Consider the following 21,254-nt stretch of genomic DNA (forward strand, 5'->3'; position numbering starts at 1 on the left):
ACACGAGACATCCATGAATGTGGGGATGGAGTACAGCAGACCAGGCCCTCGGAAGGAAGGAAGCCCTGTGGGAGGCCAGGTGGGCAGAAGGGTAGGAGGCCACCGGGTGTGTCTGTGTGCCTGTGGGCCCAGCTGAGGCCACGAGAGCAGTTAAATTGTACCAGGGGCCATGCCCCGTGTGGGAGCCCCGAAACCACGAGCTCACTTCAGCTTTGCCTCCATCACCTTCATGTGCAAATGAGAAAAGTAGGACCCACACGGCCGAAGTGGAGAGTCACGAATCCCCTCTCCGGGCACTGCTGGGACCCTGGAGTGGCCTGTGCACACATCGTGTGTGCACAGGAGGGCTCTGTACAGGTGGCCAGGGCAGGACACTCAGTGTCCCCATTGCCCCCTCACCCCAACCCGTGGGTGGGATACGAGTCCCAGACTCCCAGCTTCTCTCCACTGGGCGTCTGGCTGATTTTTCCCTTGGGGCCCAAACCTGGTTCTGGTGGGAGTTCAGAGGAGGGCTCAGTGGGGCGGCTCTCCTGCTGCCCAGAGGCCATGTACCTCCATTCACTGTTCTGGAATATTCTGGGTCCCATGGTGCTAGATCATCAGAGCTTCCCGGGGCAAACAAACCACCCACCCTGCTCACTCAAATTCCCCACCTCCCCCTTAGGTACTTCTGGAGCAGAAGAGGGACAAGCTGATTCCGGAACCTTCCAAGGGTGGGACCCTGGCACCAAGATCCTTTCAAACAGTAGGGAAACTTTGAGGGTGGGGCTTTTCTTCTGGTTCCAAAGTCCCGATGGCCAGCCCAGGGGCTGGGACCTGTTTGGATCTTCAAAGGGACGGGAGCTGCAGGAGGGGTCAGCACGCTGCCTGGCTCCTTTTCATCTCGAAGCTCATGGGATGAGAGGTGGACTTCTGCTCAAGGATGAACACAACCAGACAGCGACTCCTGACCCCAAAGCCTGTGTGGGACACATCGGAGGGGTCAGAGCGACTGGGTGCTGATGGGCAGTGACCCTCAGGCGGCCCCCGGCCCCGGGCCAGTCCACCTAGACCCCACACTGGGTCTCCAGACCCTCACACTGGCCCGTAGAAGATGGCAGATTGGTTTAAACGCCTCACTGGCAGAAGCTTCCAGACTTTTCCATGTGCCCTTAGCATCCCCAGAACACCGTCTATTGCATGCAGCGCTCCAATCCCATTTCACAGTCACGCCTTCCCCCAAATGGCCATTTTACAACAATCTGGCTAAACCCCAGGAGAGTGACGCTAAAGACAGGGCCCCACTGACAAGACCGGAGCCACGGAATCACATCCTCTGCGTTGGGGCCAGGCAGGTGAGGGGAGAAGCAGCCCCCATCATGGCAGCTCCTCCACTGGGGGAGACAGGCCTCATTCGGGACTTACTGGATGCTTAAGGACTCAGTGACCCCTTGGGGACCTTGGCTAGTGACCAGCAGCCCTGTCTTCAGGAAACGGTTAGCTGTGTCTTCACTGGAGTGGTTTTCAAATCAATGGCACACTTCGTGTGGCAGAGACGGCCAGATGTGGTGCACCCGGGTCTTTGCAGACAGGCCATTCCCCCTCAGCATTGGCTGTGGGCAGAAAGTGGGGGTGGCAGGAATGTGGGCTGAGGAAGGCCAGGGAAGGAGGGGCATGCCTCTGTTCTTTCCTGTGGACACTTGCCTGGTGGTGGGGAGTCTCGCCCTGCACTCCAGTGACCTTCTGGGGCCTCTGAAGCCCTGTACCCCACCCTGCCCATGTGGATCTCCCAGCTCAGCCGTACAGTGCTTCCATGGGGATATCAAGGAGCTTCCGGAGTGGAAAACCATCCTCCCCACTTTGGAAAACAAACCTGCAGAAACCCAACAGCACCAGGATGGAGGGAGCCAGACCCACGTTATGTCCCTGCCGGCCCGGAGACATGACGTGCCCCACGAGCTCCGACTCCGCTTCCCTGGCTCTGAAATGCAGGGGAGGGTCCTGGGTTGTAAGAACGTTATGGCATGAATGCAGCTTACCTTCCTGGCGCCTGGCCAAGGCAGACTTGAGGACAGGCACGGGTGCGGCGTCCACTCCTCCAGGCTAACTGTGGAGGACCACAGAGCACAGACGCAGCAAGCAGCAAGCTCCTCATTCAATACGCACTTGCTGAGGACCCGCTGTGGGCTGGGCAACGAGACCCGAGACCCAGGCCTGTCCTCAGGGGGCTGCCAGGCCAGGGAAGCAGACCCACGAGGACAACAGTCACTGTGGTGCAGGGGCCGCCGTGGCACAGTAACAAGCCTGGGGAAGCAGGGGCCCCAAGCTGCCAGCTCCAGGGTTGAGAGCTTGCATTACCTGACGCACAAGGTGTCTGAGGAACCTCTCCCAGGACACACCTGCCTGCCCAGGTGACTCAACAGCTGGCCCTGAGAGTGTCCCCTGGTGCCCCAGGGTACCAGAGCCCAGGTGTGGCCCCTCTGCCATGGCCCTGGTGGGACCCGGCTTAGGGTAACGTGGGGGAGCCTTAGAATGTGGAAAGCCTGCTTTTCCGGGGCCGCCTGAGACCTCACCTCATCTCTCTCCACCCAGCCCCACCCACACAAACCTGAACAGGGGACGCAAGACCCTGGGTGGTCCTGGCATAGGGACCCTCCCTCCCGCCTTAGGGCCTCCTGCAGGGATGAGTGCTGCTGGCTTTGAAAGGAGCCCAAATCCAGGTGAGGGAGAGAGCTGGGAAGTCCTGAACCTAAGGAGGGGCTGCAGAGAGATACCCCCACCCCTGCCAGAAACACAGGCTGCTCCCCAGGTGTTTTCACCACTGTGACCCACAGGAGCCCCACCCCCTAACCCCCACCAAGCCCCTGGCTGGTGGAGCAGCTCCTGGGGCTCCGTCCTGTGTGTCTCCTCCCCCATCCAAACTGAGGTGGCACATGGGGGTGCCTGCCGGCTGTCTGCCCAGCCAGGAAGAGCTTCCTGCCGCACTGAGAGCCAGTCTCCGGGAGCTCACATTTCAGCTGGTGCGACCGGCCGGTAATGGAAATGCTGGCCCAGAAATGTCCTTAAAAGGCCAAGGTCTGTCCAGTCTCCTCATTCCCATGAGGGCAAGCGGGGGCCGTGGGGGCTTCTCGGCGCCAACCAGGGCTGCCCCAGGAGCAGTGACTGTGGTCCCTGGCAACAGCCACTCCTGGCCATTTATAACTTGTGCCTATGGATGGCCAACGGCAGATCACCCTGGCCCCCTACCCTCCCGTTCCTGGGAGCCAGGGAGGGAGGAAGGCGGGTTTGCATGTTACTAGACAGGTTTCCCAACCAGAGAGCAGCCACCTTCACCCGCCACTGATCACACTCCTGTGTCACCACCACCAATCGCGTGCCTGGGGAGGCCACTGCCCTTCCCTGTTACTGATCACCTGCTTGCTCAGAGATGCCGGCGGTAGGGAGCTCCGAGCCTGCACCATGCCAGGTCCCCTCCAGCCCTGTTGGCCTCTCTGCTGTCCCCACACTCCTGGTTCCCTCCTGCCTCCAGCCTTTTCGATTGCTGTGCCCGCCTGGTCTGGCTGGTGCCCCACCTCGATGACTGTCCTCGCCGTCCTCAGTTTCACCTAGTGCTAGTATCTTATGTAGTGACTCCCTCGTTATCTCCATCCCCCTCCCATTCTGCGGAGCTCTGCCAGCCGCAGTGTCCACTGCAGGGCGGAGCAGTGAAAGGACCAGAGAGGGGAAGGGAGAAGAGCCGAGGCAGCGAGAGGCTCCTCTGGAAAGCCAGATTCCTGGGTGCTCCCCGGTAGACACCACCACCAAGGGGGGTCAGCAGAGCCGGGTGGGGCAGGTCTGTGCTCCTGGGGTCCCCTCACCTGCCTCCCTTCCTGTGTAATCTGCGCTGTGTCCTCAGCTCCCCACAACCTTCACCTGGGTCTGGTTTTCTCCTTCTAGGCCTCCGACAAGGGGAAACCTGCAACTGCCAGACACCCCTCGCCCTGCCCTGGGGTCCCCCAGACAGTGACCAAAGGGCAGTGTCCACTGGGGGACAATGGGTGCCACAGCAAGGACCAAGCTCAGGGTAAATATCTCTAAGCTGCCCTCCCTGCTCAGCCCCAGGTGGTCTCAATGCCCCCACCCAGCCCCACCGGAGACAGGGCAGCCTCCTGGGCAGGAGCCTTGAGGGTGCGGGCTCTTTCCCCACCCACAGCCTTGCTGCCCTGGGGCCCCGAGATCCAGAGACTCAGGACGCAGTCAGCCTCATCTCACAAAGGGCAACTGAGGCCCGCTGGGGTTGCCTGTCCTGCCCGAGGGTCCTGGCTGGGGGAGGGGCCAGGCCAAGAGTCCCCTTCTGACCCCACCCAGCTCTTCCTGAGGGAGGACTGATCTACGGATCAGAGGTGGCCGAGCCTGAATCTGATCCTTCCTTCTGAAATCAACAGGCCAGTAAACCATCGTGCGCCAGTGTCTTCTAAGAAGGCTGAAGCATCTCTCCTGGGGGACAGACTCAGGCTGAAGGCACACGCCCATAGCTTGGCCACAGTGCCAGGCCCTGGCGGGAGCCCCCTCCCTGGGCCAGTTCCAGGAAGCTTCATCCTGGCCTGGCCTGTTGACAGAAGCTGCCCCCGGGCTGGGGCTCCCAGGACGGTGGAGGCTGCGGGCTCCTCTCTGCCCTGCCTGTCCCCGCTCCCCTCCTCTGCTGCGCAAGGCCACATCCCAGGCTCCCCCAGGCTCATTCCGGCATTGGATCTGGCCTCCCCAGGCAAGCATGTTTCCTGAAGAAACTTCCTCAGGAAGCCCAGGGAGCGTCCCCCATTTCCTGTGTTCCCAGAACTGGCAGGGAGCACAGACAAGTAGTGGGCCTTCCCAACAGCCTGGGCTGCGGGGAGAGCTCACGACTAACCATGACCCTGGGCATGTCCCAGCCCCACCACGCCTCAGTTTCCCCAACCACATACAGGGATGAGTCTCCCCTCCCCTCCCGGACGCTGCCAAGGCCCCAGCTCCACCCAGCATCCTCTCCTCCGTCCCAGAACCTTCCAGAGAGAACAGCCAAGAGCTTGCAGAAACTGAGTGGCCCTGTAACTCACTGCTGGCTGCACCTCTGCACCCTCTTGTCACAGAAGCTGAGGTCCACGCCCAGGTTTGACTGGGCAAGGGGTACCTGAGAGAGCAGCCTTTGGGCTGGGACTGGAGTGAATGCTAAAGCTCCCTCGTGGCCTGCATGCCCTGGGGTGAGCCCAGACCCCCGCCCCTGGCTGATGGGCAGGCTCAGGCCAGAGCTGGGTGCCCACTGGCATCACGAACCCCCATGGGTGGAGGGCAGAGGCAACGGAGGACTTTACAGTGCCCAAAGAGCTCTTGGGTGAGAAATGGAGGCTGTGGCTACTGGCATTAAGCAGGGCTGTCTCCCTTGTGCCCCGTGACTGCAGGAAAGGGAGAGAGTCACCAAGGAGGACGGAGACCTTGCAGAAGGTGCGGTCTGCAGGTGGACCGCCCTCCCTCTCCCCTTCACTTTCCCTTTCTCACAGAACCAGGGGCACAGATCCTCACGTCATGGCACACATTGGCTGTTTGTCCCTGTGAGGCATCCTCCTATTTCGCTCATTAAGTTTGGATGACAGAACGGGTACCGTGACCCTCCGCACGCAGGGACTGGAATGCTCGCAGCTCAGCGATGGCCCTCCACTCCCCACGCCGCCAGGCACCCTCTCCCTGAACCGTGCTCTTCCTTCCCTCTTTCTTCTTCCAAGTCTTATCACATGTGCATTATCTAGGGGAGTTTTGCTCGTTTCTGCGCTGCGCTGGAAAGGATCCCACTGCGTGGTCTCCGGGGCTCGTTCTCACTGGACCTGGCGTTCCTAAGGAGCCTCGGGGTTGGGGGCGTGGCCACATTTGGACTATGTGGACCGCTGCTGCCCCAGCCCTGGATGAGAGAGAGGCCAACGGCCCCCACACTCGGAATGGTCAGCTTCCTAGCGTCTGCCGACCTGGTACAACGGTCTCCCTGCACGTACGTGAGACTGACCCTCTCTTCCCACGTTTACTAGACAAATGACTGTGAGATGCCCGCTCACGAAGGGTGCCCATTTTCCATCGGGCTGTGGATCTTTTTCTCGCTGGTTTGCAGTTCTTTATTTATTTTGGTGAGGAAGATTCGCCCTGAGCTAACATCTGTACCAGTCTTCCTCTATTTTGTATTTGGGACGCTGCCAGTGTGTGGCTGTCTTTTCCATTTCTTTAAGGCGGTTTTGATAAACATATGTTCTGATTGATAGACTTCCAGACCGTGTCCGTCCTTTTCTCTGTGTTGGAGCTCTCCATCTTGTTTATGAATCCCCTGCTCCGGTCTGTACATACTAACCGAGATCTTTTCCAAGATTCCTGAGAATGGAGGGCAGCCGCCCTTCTCCTCTAAGTCTGCCAGCGTGGGGGCTTTTCCTTCCGCCAGTGCCGGAAGGCTGAAGCCACAAAGAGAACGCAGCAGGGCAGGCAGGCTGCATTCGGAGAGGGATCCCGAGAGAGGGGCTCTATCGAGCGGGAGCTTTACCTCCCTGTGGGGTTCCAGTTCACACACATGCACATACACCCACATACGCACACACCCCCACCCGGCACCAGATACCTCCCCCAGAACCAGAGACTCCGGGGAACAGGGCCCTCTGGCCTGTTCAGGGCTCAGTTCTCCACCATGCTCCTCCCGAGATCCACTCGCCAGTCTGTCTGGGGCCATGACCTCAACTCGGGCCCCCTGGGCGGCCTCCCTCAGCCTCCTCCAACTCAGAGGCCCTTCCCTCATCTGCAGGGCCGGGCAGGTCTGAACAAGGGAACATGAGGAGGAGGGGTCGGGATGCAGGCCCTGAAATGTTGCCATAGCCCTTCCTTGCCAACTCAGTATGGGTCTGTAATCCCAGATGTGAAACCAGATGCCAGGACTAAGTCAATGTTTATGCACACACACAGGCCTCCTGTTTCCTAAGAAGGGATCTAGCCTGCAGGAAAATTCTAGTAACCAGCTTTCTAGGAAGAGCAGGCCTTGGTGACATTTATCTCCAGGAGAGGGGGTAGGGGGCCAATCTCCAGGAAGGGCAGAGCTCATGGACGGGCTAGTCAAGGGCAGTGTGACGCTGGAACAGTCTGCTGCCAGGCATCAGGCCTGCCCTTGGCGTCCACACTCAGATAGTGGCCCTCTCCTGCCAGAACACTGACCTTTGCACCAGCCCTCTCTGCCCACTGGCCCTGAAAGGCCTGAGGGCCCACCGCCTGTGTCTAGTTTCACCAGCCTCCCACACAGGGCCAGGGCCACACCTCGGGTCCCTTCTCACCCAGCCGTTATCAACAGAAAAAGCGTTTGTGCCAAGGAGATTTTTGCCAAGAGAGAATGCCACTGTGGGCCCGCTCTTGTCACCTCTGCCACGCAAACCCTGTCATAGTGTGCCCACCACGGAAGCAGTCAGAGGCTGCCACAGGAGAAGCATGGGGCTGGGGAGTCGGTCCCGGGCAGCCTTCAATTTCTGGAGAGAGAACTCTGTGGAAGGTGACCTCCCTTTCTGGCCTGACCCCCTGGAAACAATGCAGTCATTCTTCTGCAGTGGGTCATCCCACGGCTCGGCGATCCACTTTGGCCTGATAATTATCCCCAAATTAAGCCTCACCAGAGCCGTTGCTGGCCATCATTATAAATGTGTCTCAGACATCCTAAAAGGCGAGAGGGGAAATCAGACTCCAGCAGAAGACCACACCCTGCGCCCAGCGTGCACGTCATCTCATTTCCTCGACTCCCCTCGGGACGTCCTCCCTGCAGAACTTTCTGTCCACGGGGTAAGTGGCCTTCTCTTGAATTCAGCAACATTTACTGGACGTGGTCTTACTTGGTTCAGACACTGGAACCCAAAGACGGCAGCCTGGTCAGGGAGACGAGATACTTACACCGCAAGGCCACGTCAGGCACTGGCCGACCTGTCTAGGCCTCGGGGAAACCCGCACTTCCGCTCCCCCTCCAAGAAACACCCTGGGTCCAGATCCTCTCCCTCTGCCCAAAATCCGCTATTTCCACCTGACTCCATTCTCCGACTCCTCGGCAGAGTCCTGTGCATCCCTCAGAGTCCAGCTCAGGCATCACCTCCTCTGTGCTCCTTCCAAACCCCAATTCCTTCTATTATGGCAAGGATCTATCATCCAACTGCCCGATTCAAGCCCCAGCCCACTCTTCCTAGACATGTCACCCTGGACAAAGCATTCGCCTCTCAAAACTTCCTCACCTGTACAAGAATAACTGACAAACTTACAATTTTCCCAGAGGTTTGGGGGGTTCCAAGGAGACTGTCCACACGAGGCAGCAGGCACGGGGTGCACACATCGAGCTCTTGGAGAACGTCTGTCTGGGAGCTTCAATGATCAATTTACAGATCTGACCCTGACTTTCAGATCCAAGTCTACAGGGTCTAGCCTAGGCCCAGAGCAGAGGCCTGATGTCAATTTGTCACATGCAGTGACGCCCAGCATTTTGGGGAATCCTACAGAGGAGGAGGGGATGCAGAGGCGTGTCACTAAGACACTGGTTCACTCATCTGCGTACACACTGCCGTGCCTCACTCCCTCACATTGCGTCCTCCAAGTGTGAGTTCCTGCACCAAGCTTGGACGATACACACACACACTTTAGCCTGCAGTGGGCTCTTCTGCGTGGTCCTGCCCCTTTCTGTTACATGCTCCGACAGCTGAGTGATTTTCTAAGAGTGGAAACCTGTCAAATCATCGGAGGAGGAGGGCCCATGGAAGGCAGAGCCACTGTGGGAACGTGCTCTCCTCTTCTGGGATGCAGTACCAACCCAGAACCCCACTCTCCCCGCTTTTCATGGGTTTGCTCCAGATGGGGCTTCAGGGCATTCACCAGCATGGCAAGAGCTTGCTGGTTCTCACCCTGAGTAGGCTGAGCCACCTGCCGGGAGCTGTGTGGTGGCCAGCCTGGCCAGCCAGCAGCTGGTCTGGGAGCCGCGAGAAATGCCGGCTATTTCGTGCAGCATCTTGTTCAGAGACTGTTACAACAGATAATTTAATTGATCTCCAACCCCTGAGATTACATGCAGATTTGTAAAGAACAGATACAAGCTGAACTTTGTCTGGCCTGCTTTTCTTGGTGTGTACATTCTTTATGCCCTGGGAACCCCAAAGCACAGACATGGCCCCTTTACCCAGCAAGGAGCCCGGGCATGCCACCAGGCGCCATTTGTTCTGGGAGGGAACGCCGGGAGCTCTCCCCCTCCAGCCCAAGCAGCAGCCCCCGGAAGGAGGCCAAGCCCTCCCAGCACAGGAACAGAGCTTCCTTCTGTGACGAAGGCTGCCTCTCCCAGCAGGGCAAAGCATAGCCCAGACCAAGATGTTCCAGAAGGACTTGGAAAAGAGGAAGCATGTGCTGAGTAGGGCAGGGGTTGCAAGTTACAGGGCAAAGAGAAGCCGTCCTGCCGCCTTAAGAGCCGATTGTGCAAGCCCAGCGGCTGCAGCGGGCCTGTCGTCTCTGGGCCCGGGGATTCACGTCGGCTCAGACGCGTGTCCTGGCCCAGAGTGGCTGTGACTAATTGCGGGACAAACAGGAAGGCTTTTCACCTGCCCAGCACTCCATCAGGGTTTCCTACGAGACGACAGCATCAAGAGCCCCAGAGAGTACAGGCAGTTTTGTTCCTTGCTTTGAGTCTCTCGTGCTGATGACGTCAACAGGCACGAGGCAGTGCCCGATCTGGACGGGCGAGGGCTGGACGCTGGTCAGCAGGCCTCTGGGCCTCTAAGACAGGGATCACCATCCAGAGCCTGGGCCTCCGGCTGGGCACCTGCTCTGTTCGTTTCCCTTGTGACTTAGCTCCTTCGACCCTAAGATAGGGCTTTTCTCCGGGAAACTTCCAGGAATGGGATTTTTTTCCAGCAAAGCAGAGGAAACAAGACTAAGAAAGGGGCTTTAGGTCATAGGACAGTGAGGAGTAGAGCTAGCAGCAGAGGGGCTTCTGCCGCAGGACGGCGTTCAGCCCAGCTTCCCAGTCGCCTGGTTGCTGATTTTTAAGGGGAAATGCAAACCTGACTAAGCTGGCCTCAGAGGAGCAGGGAGTTTCACGTTTGTCCTGCAGGGCTAGGAGACAGCCTCTGTCACCTGTCACAGCCTCCTTAGGCCTGACCAACTGTCTGAGCACAGGTATACCTGGTCCACAGCCAAAAACAGTTAAACAGATACACATGCCCAGAAAGGTGGGATGTAAAGGTCTTCAGGGTGAATGCACTGTCTGGGCCTATCGGGAGTCCTGCAGCCACGGGCCCTTCCGTGAGCACACCGACTCCAGGCCCCGTCCAACATGCGGACACAGAGAGAGAGTGACAGGAGGAGAAATGTCCATTCTGAACCCTAGTCCTTCTGGGCAGAGGGCCATGTCTGCCCTGGAAAACCTGACTACGAATTTCCTTAGCTCCACCCACGAACTGCTTGACTGTAACATCAGATAGAAAACAACCCCTCTGTGACTGGCCCATTCAGTCAAGACACAGGGAACGAAGGGCAGCCCCAGGCCAGCCCCGCGCCAAGTGCTCAGTGACCCAGACCCCTCCGCGGTGCTGTTTGCTTGAGAACATGGCTGAGGCCGTTCACTGGAGGACAATCTCCCAGGACGCTGCTGCTTCTGGATTTTTATTCTTTTATGCGCTTCCCTTCCATTCTGGAAATAAATCTCTACACAGAGGCTTGGGTTTTCTTATTTGCGGCTAAATTCCTGCAAGGATTTCATGGGCTTGGAGAACAGGCATAACAGGTAACCTGGCTGGACCAGAGCCAAGATGCAGGCTTAGTATCAAAGGGATGACAGACCCCACACATGGACACACACACACAGGCTCATGTGTGTACACATGGGCAGATGCACACACACGCACACATATACAGGAACAGACACACACAGACAAGATCTGTGGCTGTATCCACTCACTGACCCACCAGGGACACCATTACAAAGACTTGAACTACATCCACACCTGATTCAGCCAGAAAGTGTTTGGGGGTGGGGGCAGGGGTTGTGGGGAGCCCGTATGCTGGTGTCTATGTGGGGAGAGAGGGATGGAGGAGCAGGGCAAAAGCGGACGCTACAGGAAAGCAGCAGTTGTGGCTTCATCCAGGACACGGCCATCCATTGGCACGTGTGCAACTGACGATAAAATCCAGAGTGTGAGCTCCCCGGGAGTCCAGGGCCTCGGCCACTGAGGTCTCCAAAGGGCAGGCCACTGCCGGGAAAGGTCTTTCCGCCTCCACTCCCAGGGAGGCAGGTCTCCAGTGGAGTCAAGATGGGTGAGAAGTGAGACGGGAGAGGAGCAAGGGGATGCTGGGCCCAGCCAGTGGGGGCGCGGGGCTCTAGGAGCCACCTGGGCACTGGTGCCTCTTCACCCAAAGGTAAACCTTCCAGCACAGCCACTGCAAGGCAGGGGCTCCGCCCTGCTCCCCGATTCTCAAGGGCACCTTCTTGCAGACCCGGGGACCTAACGAGAGAACACCGAGGTCAGGGTCCCACCCGGCCACACTCCACAGGCAAGGCACATGCCCCAGGCTGCCGTCATGGCAGGATTGCAGCTCAACTGGGGCAGAAACGCCCTACCACTCCCTGTGCCTGGTCAGAACCAAACCTAAGCCACCTCTGACCAATAGGGATCTGGGCCATATGTGCCCCTGCCCCCACTTCCTGTAACCAAGAGGTACACGGAGCCTAGAAATTCACCCCAGTGTGAGGAACAGCCTTCTACTTTCATAACGGGAGGAAGAGTGTTCAAATGACAAAGTGCAGCACTAAGATTCTGGGAAACTTACTTCCCCGGCTCGGGGGGTGAGAGGGGAGACGCTGATTCATCAAGAAGAATTAAATGTGCCAAGTACAACGTATGAAGGCAGCAAGTATGCAATGTGTTTTATAAAGATTGCCGTGAAAAGAGTTCACCTCAAAAAACAGCTTTGATGCTTAAGAGGTGAGCTTCAGGTTCCAGAAAAATGTGCTTTTTGTGAATTTCCTGCCAACATGAGGGACTTGCTCCACTCTGCCCTGAAGTGATATCTTCCAAGGTTCAGCTGTTCTTTATTTCTCCTCTATTAGCATTTAGTTAAAGAACAGAAAGAAAAGAAAAAAGACCAACCATGCGTGCAGGGTGTCGCCTCTCCCCCACGGCCCTGCCCCGGAGCAGAGGAGCAGAGGAGCAGAAGGCGGGTCATCTCCGATCCCAGCTGCGCCTGGAGCTGGCTTTCCAGCCTAGAGCAGGTGGGAGAATGCGTCAGCTCCTGAATCATCTGTCTCAGCGCTACGTGGTCACAAAGCAAGACTGAACGAGAGAAATCTTCCATTGCTGCAGGCAAAGGTAAGACAAGGTGCAGTGAGCCCGTGACCAATCAGCCCCGAGACAGGAGTAAATATTAATTTTGTAAACTGACCTACAGATACAGAACAGAACCTATTAAAAACCAACGTCTGTAATATTGATGATTAATCTATGTCTCTCATCTTTCTGAATGTTATCACGTGATCAGGCAGCCACAGGAGGCTGTCATGTATCAACACGTGCTGTCCAAACACCACTGGAGGGCTAGGCAGAAGTCTGGCCCTGTCCTCCCCTCCCTTCCCCCTCTCTATGACCCCATGGGCCTGCCGGTGGCACCCAGAGCATGTGGGCCAAGGAAGGTGCCAGAGGGATTTAAATCACTAGTCATCACAACTGTGAAAGCCCAAGAGCCGGACCAGACCCTGGTCTGGAGAACATGTGGACACACACCTAGGGAGGCAGAGGTGACATCCCATCATGATTAGGGGCTACTATAGAGGGACACGGGCTTGAATCACAGCTCTGCCACTCAGGCCAGCAGCTTAACATCTCAGGGCTCGTCTCCTCACCCGCGGAAAGCGGCTGTGAAGACTGACCTGGGGCAAATTGGACACAGGCCCTGAGTGCTACCAGGAAACCAAATGCTTCATGTCCAGCTACAGGGCTGACGTTAATGTGGGAGGCCTCACGGTTTCACAGAAATCATGACTATTAAATGCTTTCCATGCCTGGCACTGCACCAGGCCACATGAACTCAACAAATGTGACTCTCACATTCAGGGCAAGGGGTCCTTACCAGCTATTGATGGGGGGGCCCCACAAGCTCCCAGAAATCGTAGAGGAAACGGCACATATACACTTACGTGCATTTTTGTGTAGAAAAGTTTATCGGACTGTCAAAGGGCTCCAGGACTCGGCCACAGCTGAGAGCCACTGTTCTAAGGGTCTGCAACCAAGGAGAGAGCAGACATGGGGACAATTGAAAGACGGCTGACGGTGCGAGCGACCGAGAACAGGGCACAGACCGCCCAGGCTGGCACTGAGCAGGCGCTCTCCTCCACCCTAGCAGGGACGTGTCACGGCCGCATCACTCGGGCCCTGTGCAACAGCACACATGCACAGCAGTCAGGCAGGCACTGGGCCCCACGAGAACACTAGACCTCAGACCTGGGTGTGGCGAGTCCGAGGGCTGCTCGCTGGGAGGTAGAGAAGCTGGCCTGGGACGTCCAGAAAGAGCCAAGGCTTTACCCTGGGGAAGCGCATGTGGACACCAAGTCCTCAGTCACTGGTCTTGGTATCCCGGACTCCTGCTGCTTCAATGGTGGGGGCTGGCAGAGGACCACTCAGCTAAAGAAAGAGGGCGTGGCCAACTAATGATCTTAAAAATGGAATCAATTTTTTACACTTTAAAACGCAGGGCCAGCCCCGTGGCTTTAGCGGTTAAGTGCGCGAGCTCTGCTGCTGGCGGCCCGGGTTCGGATCCCGGGTGCGCACCGATGCACCGCTTGTCCAGCCATGCTGACACAGCGTCCCACATACAGCAACTAGAAGGATGTGCAACTATGACGTACAACTATTTACTGGGGCTTTGGGGAGGAAGAGAAAAAAAAAAAGAGAAGGATTGGCAATCGATGTTAGCTCAGGGCTGGTCTTCCTTACAAAAAATAAAAATAAATAAAAATAAAATGCAAATCAGGGGCCAGCCCCGTGGTGTAGCAGTTAAGTGCACACGCTCCGCTGCTGGCAGCCCAGGTTCGGATCCCGGGTGTGCACCGACACACCGCTTATCAAGCCATGCTGTGGCACCGTCCCATATAAAGTGGAGGAAGATGGGTATGGATGTTAGCCCAGGGCCATCCTCAGCGAAAAGAGGAATATTGGCATGGATGTTAGCTCAGGGCTGATCTTCCTCACACACACAAAAATAATAATAAAATGCAAATCAGATATTGCTCCTGCCCCTAGCTCTCCCACGATGTGCCTCCACACAGAGCGAGCCATGAAGTCTTCCCCGCGGCCCACGCACTCCCTGCTGTCTTCAAACACCCCCCCAAACAAGTGCCCTGGGGCCTTTGCACCTGCTCCTCCTGCTGCCTAGACTCTTCTCCCAGACATTCAAGAGTAATAGTTTGCATAAAACCATTTATTCTGAAAAGTTGAGCTGCAAATATGCCTTCAATTAAAAACATAACAAACGATATGACCCAGAGTCAGTTTTTTGACAGTCATTTTGTGTTAAGTATGTTCTAAGAACATTAAATACACATTCATGGTAGCAAAGCAGCAGCCGAGGGAGCTCCATTTTGGGAACAACTTAAAACTTTACAATAAAGGCTATTCATGAAACAAACCAACTATTTTAAAAATATGATTAGCATAATCTTTGTGTCTTGAAACGCAGACTTATAATAATATTTCCAAATGACAATTACAAAATTCAACAAACGGTGCTGGGAAAACTGGACATCCACATGCAAAAGAACAAGGTTGGACCTTTACCTAACACCATATACAAAAATTAACTCGAAATGGATCAAAGACCTAAACTGAAGAGATAAAACTATAAGACTCTTAGAAGAAAACATGGGGGAAAATCTTCATGACCATGAATTTGGCAATGATTTCTTGGATATATACCAGAAGCACAGGCAACAAAAGAAAAAATAGATTAAGTTGGACTACATCAAAATTAAAAACTCTTGTACAGCAAAGAACACTATCAACAGAATGAAAAGACAACCCACAGAATGGGAGTAAATACTTGCAAACCATATATCTGATAAGGGATTAATATCAGGAATATAAAAAGAACTCCTGGAACTCAACACGAAAAAGGAAACAACCCAATTCAAAAATGAGCAAAGGACTTGACTACACATTTCTCCAAAGAAGATACACAAATGGCCAATAAGTACTTGAAAAGATGCTCAACATCACTGTCATTTGGGATACGCACATCAAAACCACAATGAAATACCACTTCACACCCATTAGGATAGCTTAATCAAGAAAAAAACAGACAATAACAAGTGTTGACAAGGATGTGGAGAAACTAGAACCCTCGTGCACCGCTGCTGGTGGGAATGTAAAATGCTTGGTGCGGTGTTGTGGAAGACAGTTGGCAGTTTCTCCAATAGTTAAACACAGAATCAGCATATGGTACAGGAATTCCACATTTATGCATACACCCCAAAGACTTGAAAGCAGGGACTCAAACATCACTATTCACAATAGGCAAAGCATGGAAGCAACCCAAGTGTCCATCAACAGATGAATGGATAGACACAATGTGGCACATACATACGATGGAATATTATACAGCCACAAAAAGGAACGAAGTTCTGACACATGCTACAACATGGGTGATCCTTGAGGATATTATACTGAGTGAAATAAGCCAGACGCAAAAGCACAAATATTTTTATTCCATTTATATGACATACATAGAATAGTCAAATTCATAGAGACAGAAGTAGAACAGAGGATATCAGGAACTAGTAGGAGGGCAGTTAGGGAATAGTGAGTTATTGTTTAATGGCTATGGAGTTTCTGTTTGGTATGATAAAAAGTTCTGGAAATAGATAGTGGTTATGGTTACACAACATGGTGAATGTATGTAATGCCACTGAATGCTACACTTAAAAATGGTGAAAATGGTAAATTTTATGTTTACCATTTATGTTTATGGGGTAAATTTTACCACAATTAAAAAAAACTTGAAGAATTACAAATAACAAAAAAAAACACAGTAAGAGTCGTCACTTTATAACACGCACTAACACATTCAAAAGACTCCTTATTCCACATCTTATTCTACATTTGGAGACAAACTTAAGTGTGCACACTCTCAGAGCAGAGAGGCAGCCGTGGTCCTTAAAGATGAGTCCCTGTGGGGGCCGGCCTGGTGGCGCAAGCGGTTAGGTGTGCACACTCTGCTGCGGCGGCCCAGGGTTCGCTGGTTTGGATTCCAGGCGCGCACCAACGCACCGCTTGTCGGGCCGTGCTGTGGCGGCATCCCATATAAAGTGGAGGCAGATGGGCACGGATGTTAGCCCAGAGCCAGTCTCCCTCAGCAAAGACCTTTTAATGGGCTCATGCACTCTACCTTCTGAGCCTGCCCACCGTCTACAGAACGCTGTAGCCTATACTGTGTCCTGCACTACATCAGGGTCTACGCTGGAGACCGTACATGGGTTAGACCAGTCCTTAGGAGGCAGTCTAAACATCCACATCGTGGAAGAAAAGAGAGCCAACTTCAACTTCAGGACTTCTCAGAAAATTAGTAAGTCTACAAAAGTATTTATCAACCTTTTCCTTTCGTATTCATGTCGTGGCAATACAGCTAATGCCAGGTTTGGTAGCATCCATGTAATGGCCACATTCACAACTTTTATTAAAATCCCTCCTTGCCCATGGTCTGACTTCCAGCCTTGGGCTGATTTTCTTGAAGTCCCAGACTTGCGAGGCTATGCTCGGTACTCGAATTAATTTTAAAATCTTCTGGAATAAGTGAAAGACATGGGGCTATGTAAATAGCTGGGATGCAAAGAACTCCTTGTAACATCGGGCTTATCCCAGTTCATGCCATGAGCAGACACAGGTAACCCAAAGCCATCCACGAAGACTCTGCATTGACCTGCATCTTAACAATGATCCGCTTCTTCGGGACTTCATGGGAAACAGCTTAGATCTGGCCTGGCAGGTTTCATGCCTTTACATATAAACCGACAGCACTACAGAGAAAAAGAGTTCCTTAACTTCATAAATAAAGGAGAAATTCTTTAAAAATTGAATTAAAAAAATATGTACCACTTCACTGCTTGTGTTTCTGATTTTAAAACTCACAAGAAACCTCAAACACTGCCAAGTACATGCTCTCATGCACGCTTTTAAACTGAGTTTTCTTTAGATCTCTCGATGCAGACAAACGAAAGAGCCCATGTTTTCCCCTTGACCTTCATGTAAAGAGCAGAAATATTGGAAAGCTAGACACTCCTTAAAATTGGCCTTCAGCACTTTTCCCGTGATAGACATTCAGAACACGCATTTGTCATCTGTTTCTTCCTGAAGGAGTTTTCATAAGAACTCTTGCTATCCTTAGCACTTCAAAATTAGGAGGAAAAAACTTGTCCTTTTTAATCACATCCATCTACTAATTAGGTAAACTATGCAACAGTCACAGGTTTGGCCCAGTTTCATTTTTCTCTATACACCACTAATCCCATCTTTGGCAAGAAAAAATGGCATTTCTAAAGGCAGCATAAACTAATTACACTAGTTTATTTCTCGTTACCTTATCGAACAAATAACCGAAAGGAAAATGATCCATGCTAGAAAAAGTACAAAAACACAACATCCTCAATTTTATTCACCAATAATCAGGACCTACGGAACCACACAGCACAGATGGACCAAGTTCTGCCTCCATGAATTTTAAACTGTCTTTTACAACATTTCTCTGCTCTGATGACTAGTGTGCTACAATATGTTGGCTTGTGAAATTCAAGTAACTGTGCCTTCCCCTAAGCTCCTTCATTCAGCCTCAGCCACAAACTGCACATTGCCTATAAAAATCTACTTAAAAGAAAAATGAAGTTACTGTGAAATGTCAAACACAGCAGAAACAGTTTGTAAGCGTGTATGAGGCCGCCCCTGTCAGGGGACGCCTGCATTTGTTCTCACTCCAGAGGACACCCGGAGCCCAAGGGCCGGCAGTGTCACACCGGGGGAAGCAGCACCAGAAGAAAGGAGCGAACGTGTTCCCTCATGAGACTTTAAGGAGTGACGGAGACGGAACTTCCACCCTCACACGTCGTGCTGTCTGTAAGAAATGAAGTGTCTCCTCCTTTGTTCTCTGCCAGTGGCCTGGATGCAGATGACAAGGATACACGTGGTGAGGGGACGCCCGGGACACACACTGTGTACATCCTGTAAAGAACTTCAACCATGCATGTGCTCCAATCTATGAGGTTCCTTTCATGTTATTTGTTATATGAAAAATTGCACTTCTGAGTTTATAGTCAAAGGGCCCTGAACAATGTAAGGAGAGTTTTTTCTACCAATCAAGTGCATGCACTGTAATATCCAACTTCCTAGTATCAAGTTTTAATATTTCAGAAAACAATAGTTGTTGCACATCAATGACTCTTCTGACTTCCTTTATTCAAAAATAAAAGAGGCACAAAAATATAGAACTAAAATGTCCAGTGTTGTCTGAAATAACAGGTTCACCAAAAGGTTTAAAGGTAAACCTGCATTTTGGGGGGTTAATTATAATTACTAGAGAGAGAATGAATTACTTTTCAAAGAAATGTATCTCAGGAAAATGCTGACCAACAGAGTAGGTGGTTATTTAATCACCCATTTTTATGGGGGAACCTACAGATCTCGGAAAGTCTCCCGAGCAGCAGGAGACGCTCTAAGAAGGCCCTCTTCCAGGGAGAGCTGACATGGGCCTTTCTGGAAGGAAGGATTCTTTCTCAGGCTCCCCTATGGCAAGATTAACCAACCGCCCACAAGTACTCTCACTTCCAGGAGGAAGTGAGGCAGGTATATATCAATTCACGTCCATCTCTAGTCAATCACATTTTGCCATCTATAACACATAGCACACGCTGATGGTTTCTGAATACAAAGTGGGGACCTGGGGAAGGGGAAGGGACACAGAAGTCCCCCTTACACATCACCCTCCAGAGCACGGAGGTCTTCCAGGAGCTCCTGGGCCACAGTCTGCAGGTGGGGGTTGCGGCTCTTGGACATGGCCAGGATGCGCTGCAGGGGCAGGGAGCTGCGGAACTCAGAGGCCGACTTGGAGAAGACTTCTGGTTCCAAAACCACAGACTGCACAAGTCGCAATACATGAAGACACACCTCTGCGTCTGGATCTAGGGGGGAAGAGGTAACGCTTCTGGTTAGAATAAAACCTTCTACAGGAATCTTGGGGCAGAATCTACCCCACAGGGCTTCTTGGCCTTTCTGAATGACAGATTGGACAGTTTAGGAAACTATGAACTGACCCAGAAACAGTATCACTTCTTGATGTAAAAGCCTAGCTTGAAAGAGCAGCATGACAAAACTCAATCGTCACCTATTTAGTAACATCCTGTCTTTAAAAATTACTCATAATTGTATTATTTTAAAATACTGAACTAAAAATATAAGGGCTTTTCATGTTGTTTGCTATAATTCTGTCCACTTATCAGATTGTTTTAATTCATTTTCACCCCGACTGCAGCAAATCCCTCAGAGATCACACACAGACATGGCATCTACTCAGGGTAACTGAGTCCTACAAAGTCACAGGCTGCAATATTCATACTGTATTCCATTTTTTTCCATGTGAATGCTCCCTGGAGTTACAGAACCTGGTAGCCCTGCATATATTGTAGCAACCACTAAAAAACAGCTAGACTGAAATGAAAGCCCAACACAGTTATAACCCTTAACCAGGATGGACCCAACTCTCCTTACCATTTCTCCCTCCTGGGAGCCTTTAACATGTCATTAATTCACTTCTTAATTGGATATTGTCATTGGAACCAGACTCAAAATCAGTACCTCTTTCTTAGCACTACACTTAAGAAACCTTTTAGGAAGTAAGCAGGTTGAAAGAGTGGACTGAACAAACCCTCAGTGGGAACTGCCACAACATCAAGGCCGCACAGAGCCTACCCCGGGGAAGCAGGGACGACGGGAGGAGGAGTTTCCTTCCTCCTCCTACTTTAGGGGAGGGGAAGGAAACTTTCTCCAGCACAAGACCTGCCAAAGACACAGGGCAGAGTGTGGCCGCCACAGGGACGGGGACAGGATCACCACCCAGACACAGGAAGACAGGAGCTGAACCAAAACAACAGAGAACTCCCCTCCGTCCTCCACCAGCAGCCCAGCAAACACCCAGGAGCCAGAAGAGCAGTCTACAGCTGCAGGCGGATCAAAGGACAGAAGGAGACCCCTCTGTGGCACAGACATAAGGGAAGGCAAACAGCCGAGAGTGGAGCAGGAGACTGAGGACGACACTCCGGCAGCTCAGCCCCCACCCTCAGTGCAAGGAAAGGGGAGAGACTTGAAGCCAGTGGTACACCAACGTAACCACAGCAACAACAAACCCAAACCCAGCTCACCGCCCCCACCAGCAGCCCAACAGAACAAGAGGTGTGGCCATTTCCCAGAGTAAACACTATTTTCCTCATTTTCTACTGCAGAGGTTGGTACACTACAGCACAGAGGCCAAGTGCAACCCATGCCCTGATTCTGTGCAGGCTGTGAATTAAGAGTGGTTTTTACACTTTAAAGGGCTTTTTAAAAAGAAAAAAAAAAAAACAGAAAAATAATATGCAACAGAAACCATGATGTGGTCCTCTAACTTCAAAGTACTTACTATCTGGCCCATAACAGGAAAAGTGTGCTGAACACTGCTCCACTGCCCCACACACAATGTCCAACATTCAATCAGAAATCACAACGACACAGCAAGGAAAACAAAAGGCCCACAGTGAAGCGATACAGTAATCAACAGAGCCAGACTCAGAGATGACCCAGACACAGGAACAATTAGAAAAGGAATTTGAAGTAAGTATGATTAATAGATGGGAAAACACTGTTTTAGGATTCTTACAGTACACCTGAAGCAGTATAATATTAAAAATTTTTAATTTTTTATTTATTATTTAACATTTTAATTTTTTTTTTCTTTGAGGAAGATTGGCCCTGAGCTAACATCTGCCAATCCTCCTCTTTTTGCTGAGCAAGACTGGCCCTGGGCTAACATCTGTGCCCATCTTCCTCCACTTTATGTGGGACACCACCACAGCATGGCTTGCCAAGCGGTGCATTGGTACACACCTGGGATCCGAACCGGCGAACCCCGGGCTGCTACAGCGGAGCACGCACGCTTAACCGCTTGCGCCATCGGGCCAGCCCCTAATTTTAATTTTTTAATTAAAAATATTTAAATACAATTAA

The 21,254-nt window shown here is 52.6% G+C and overlaps 1 protein-coding gene across 6 annotated transcripts in view; it reads right to left on the reverse strand.

Moving 5' to 3' along the window:
• Positions 1–14,424: 14,424 nt before the first annotated feature.
• The window catches only part of HSF2BP (heat shock transcription factor 2 binding protein), a 110,743-nt gene continuing 103,913 nt past the window's right edge, over positions 14,425–21,254 (reverse strand). For 5 of the 6 annotated variants that reach the window (XM_058523193.1, XM_058523195.1, XM_058523196.1 and 2 more), the window contains 2 exons: positions 18,973–19,177; positions 14,425–18,158 (listed from right to left, as the gene is read on the reverse strand). In XM_058523193.1, the coding sequence (XP_058379176.1) occupies positions 18,068–18,158; positions 18,973–19,177 (296 nt within the window). In that variant the 3' untranslated portion in view covers positions 14,425–18,067. The other variant, XM_058523197.1, reaches the window with a different exon arrangement.

The sequence above is a fragment of the Diceros bicornis genome, chromosome 27 (genome assembly GCF_020826845.1).
Source record: "Diceros bicornis minor isolate mBicDic1 chromosome 27, mDicBic1.mat.cur, whole genome shotgun sequence".
In the NCBI taxonomy this organism is placed as follows: Eukaryota; Metazoa; Chordata; class Mammalia; order Perissodactyla; family Rhinocerotidae; genus Diceros; species Diceros bicornis.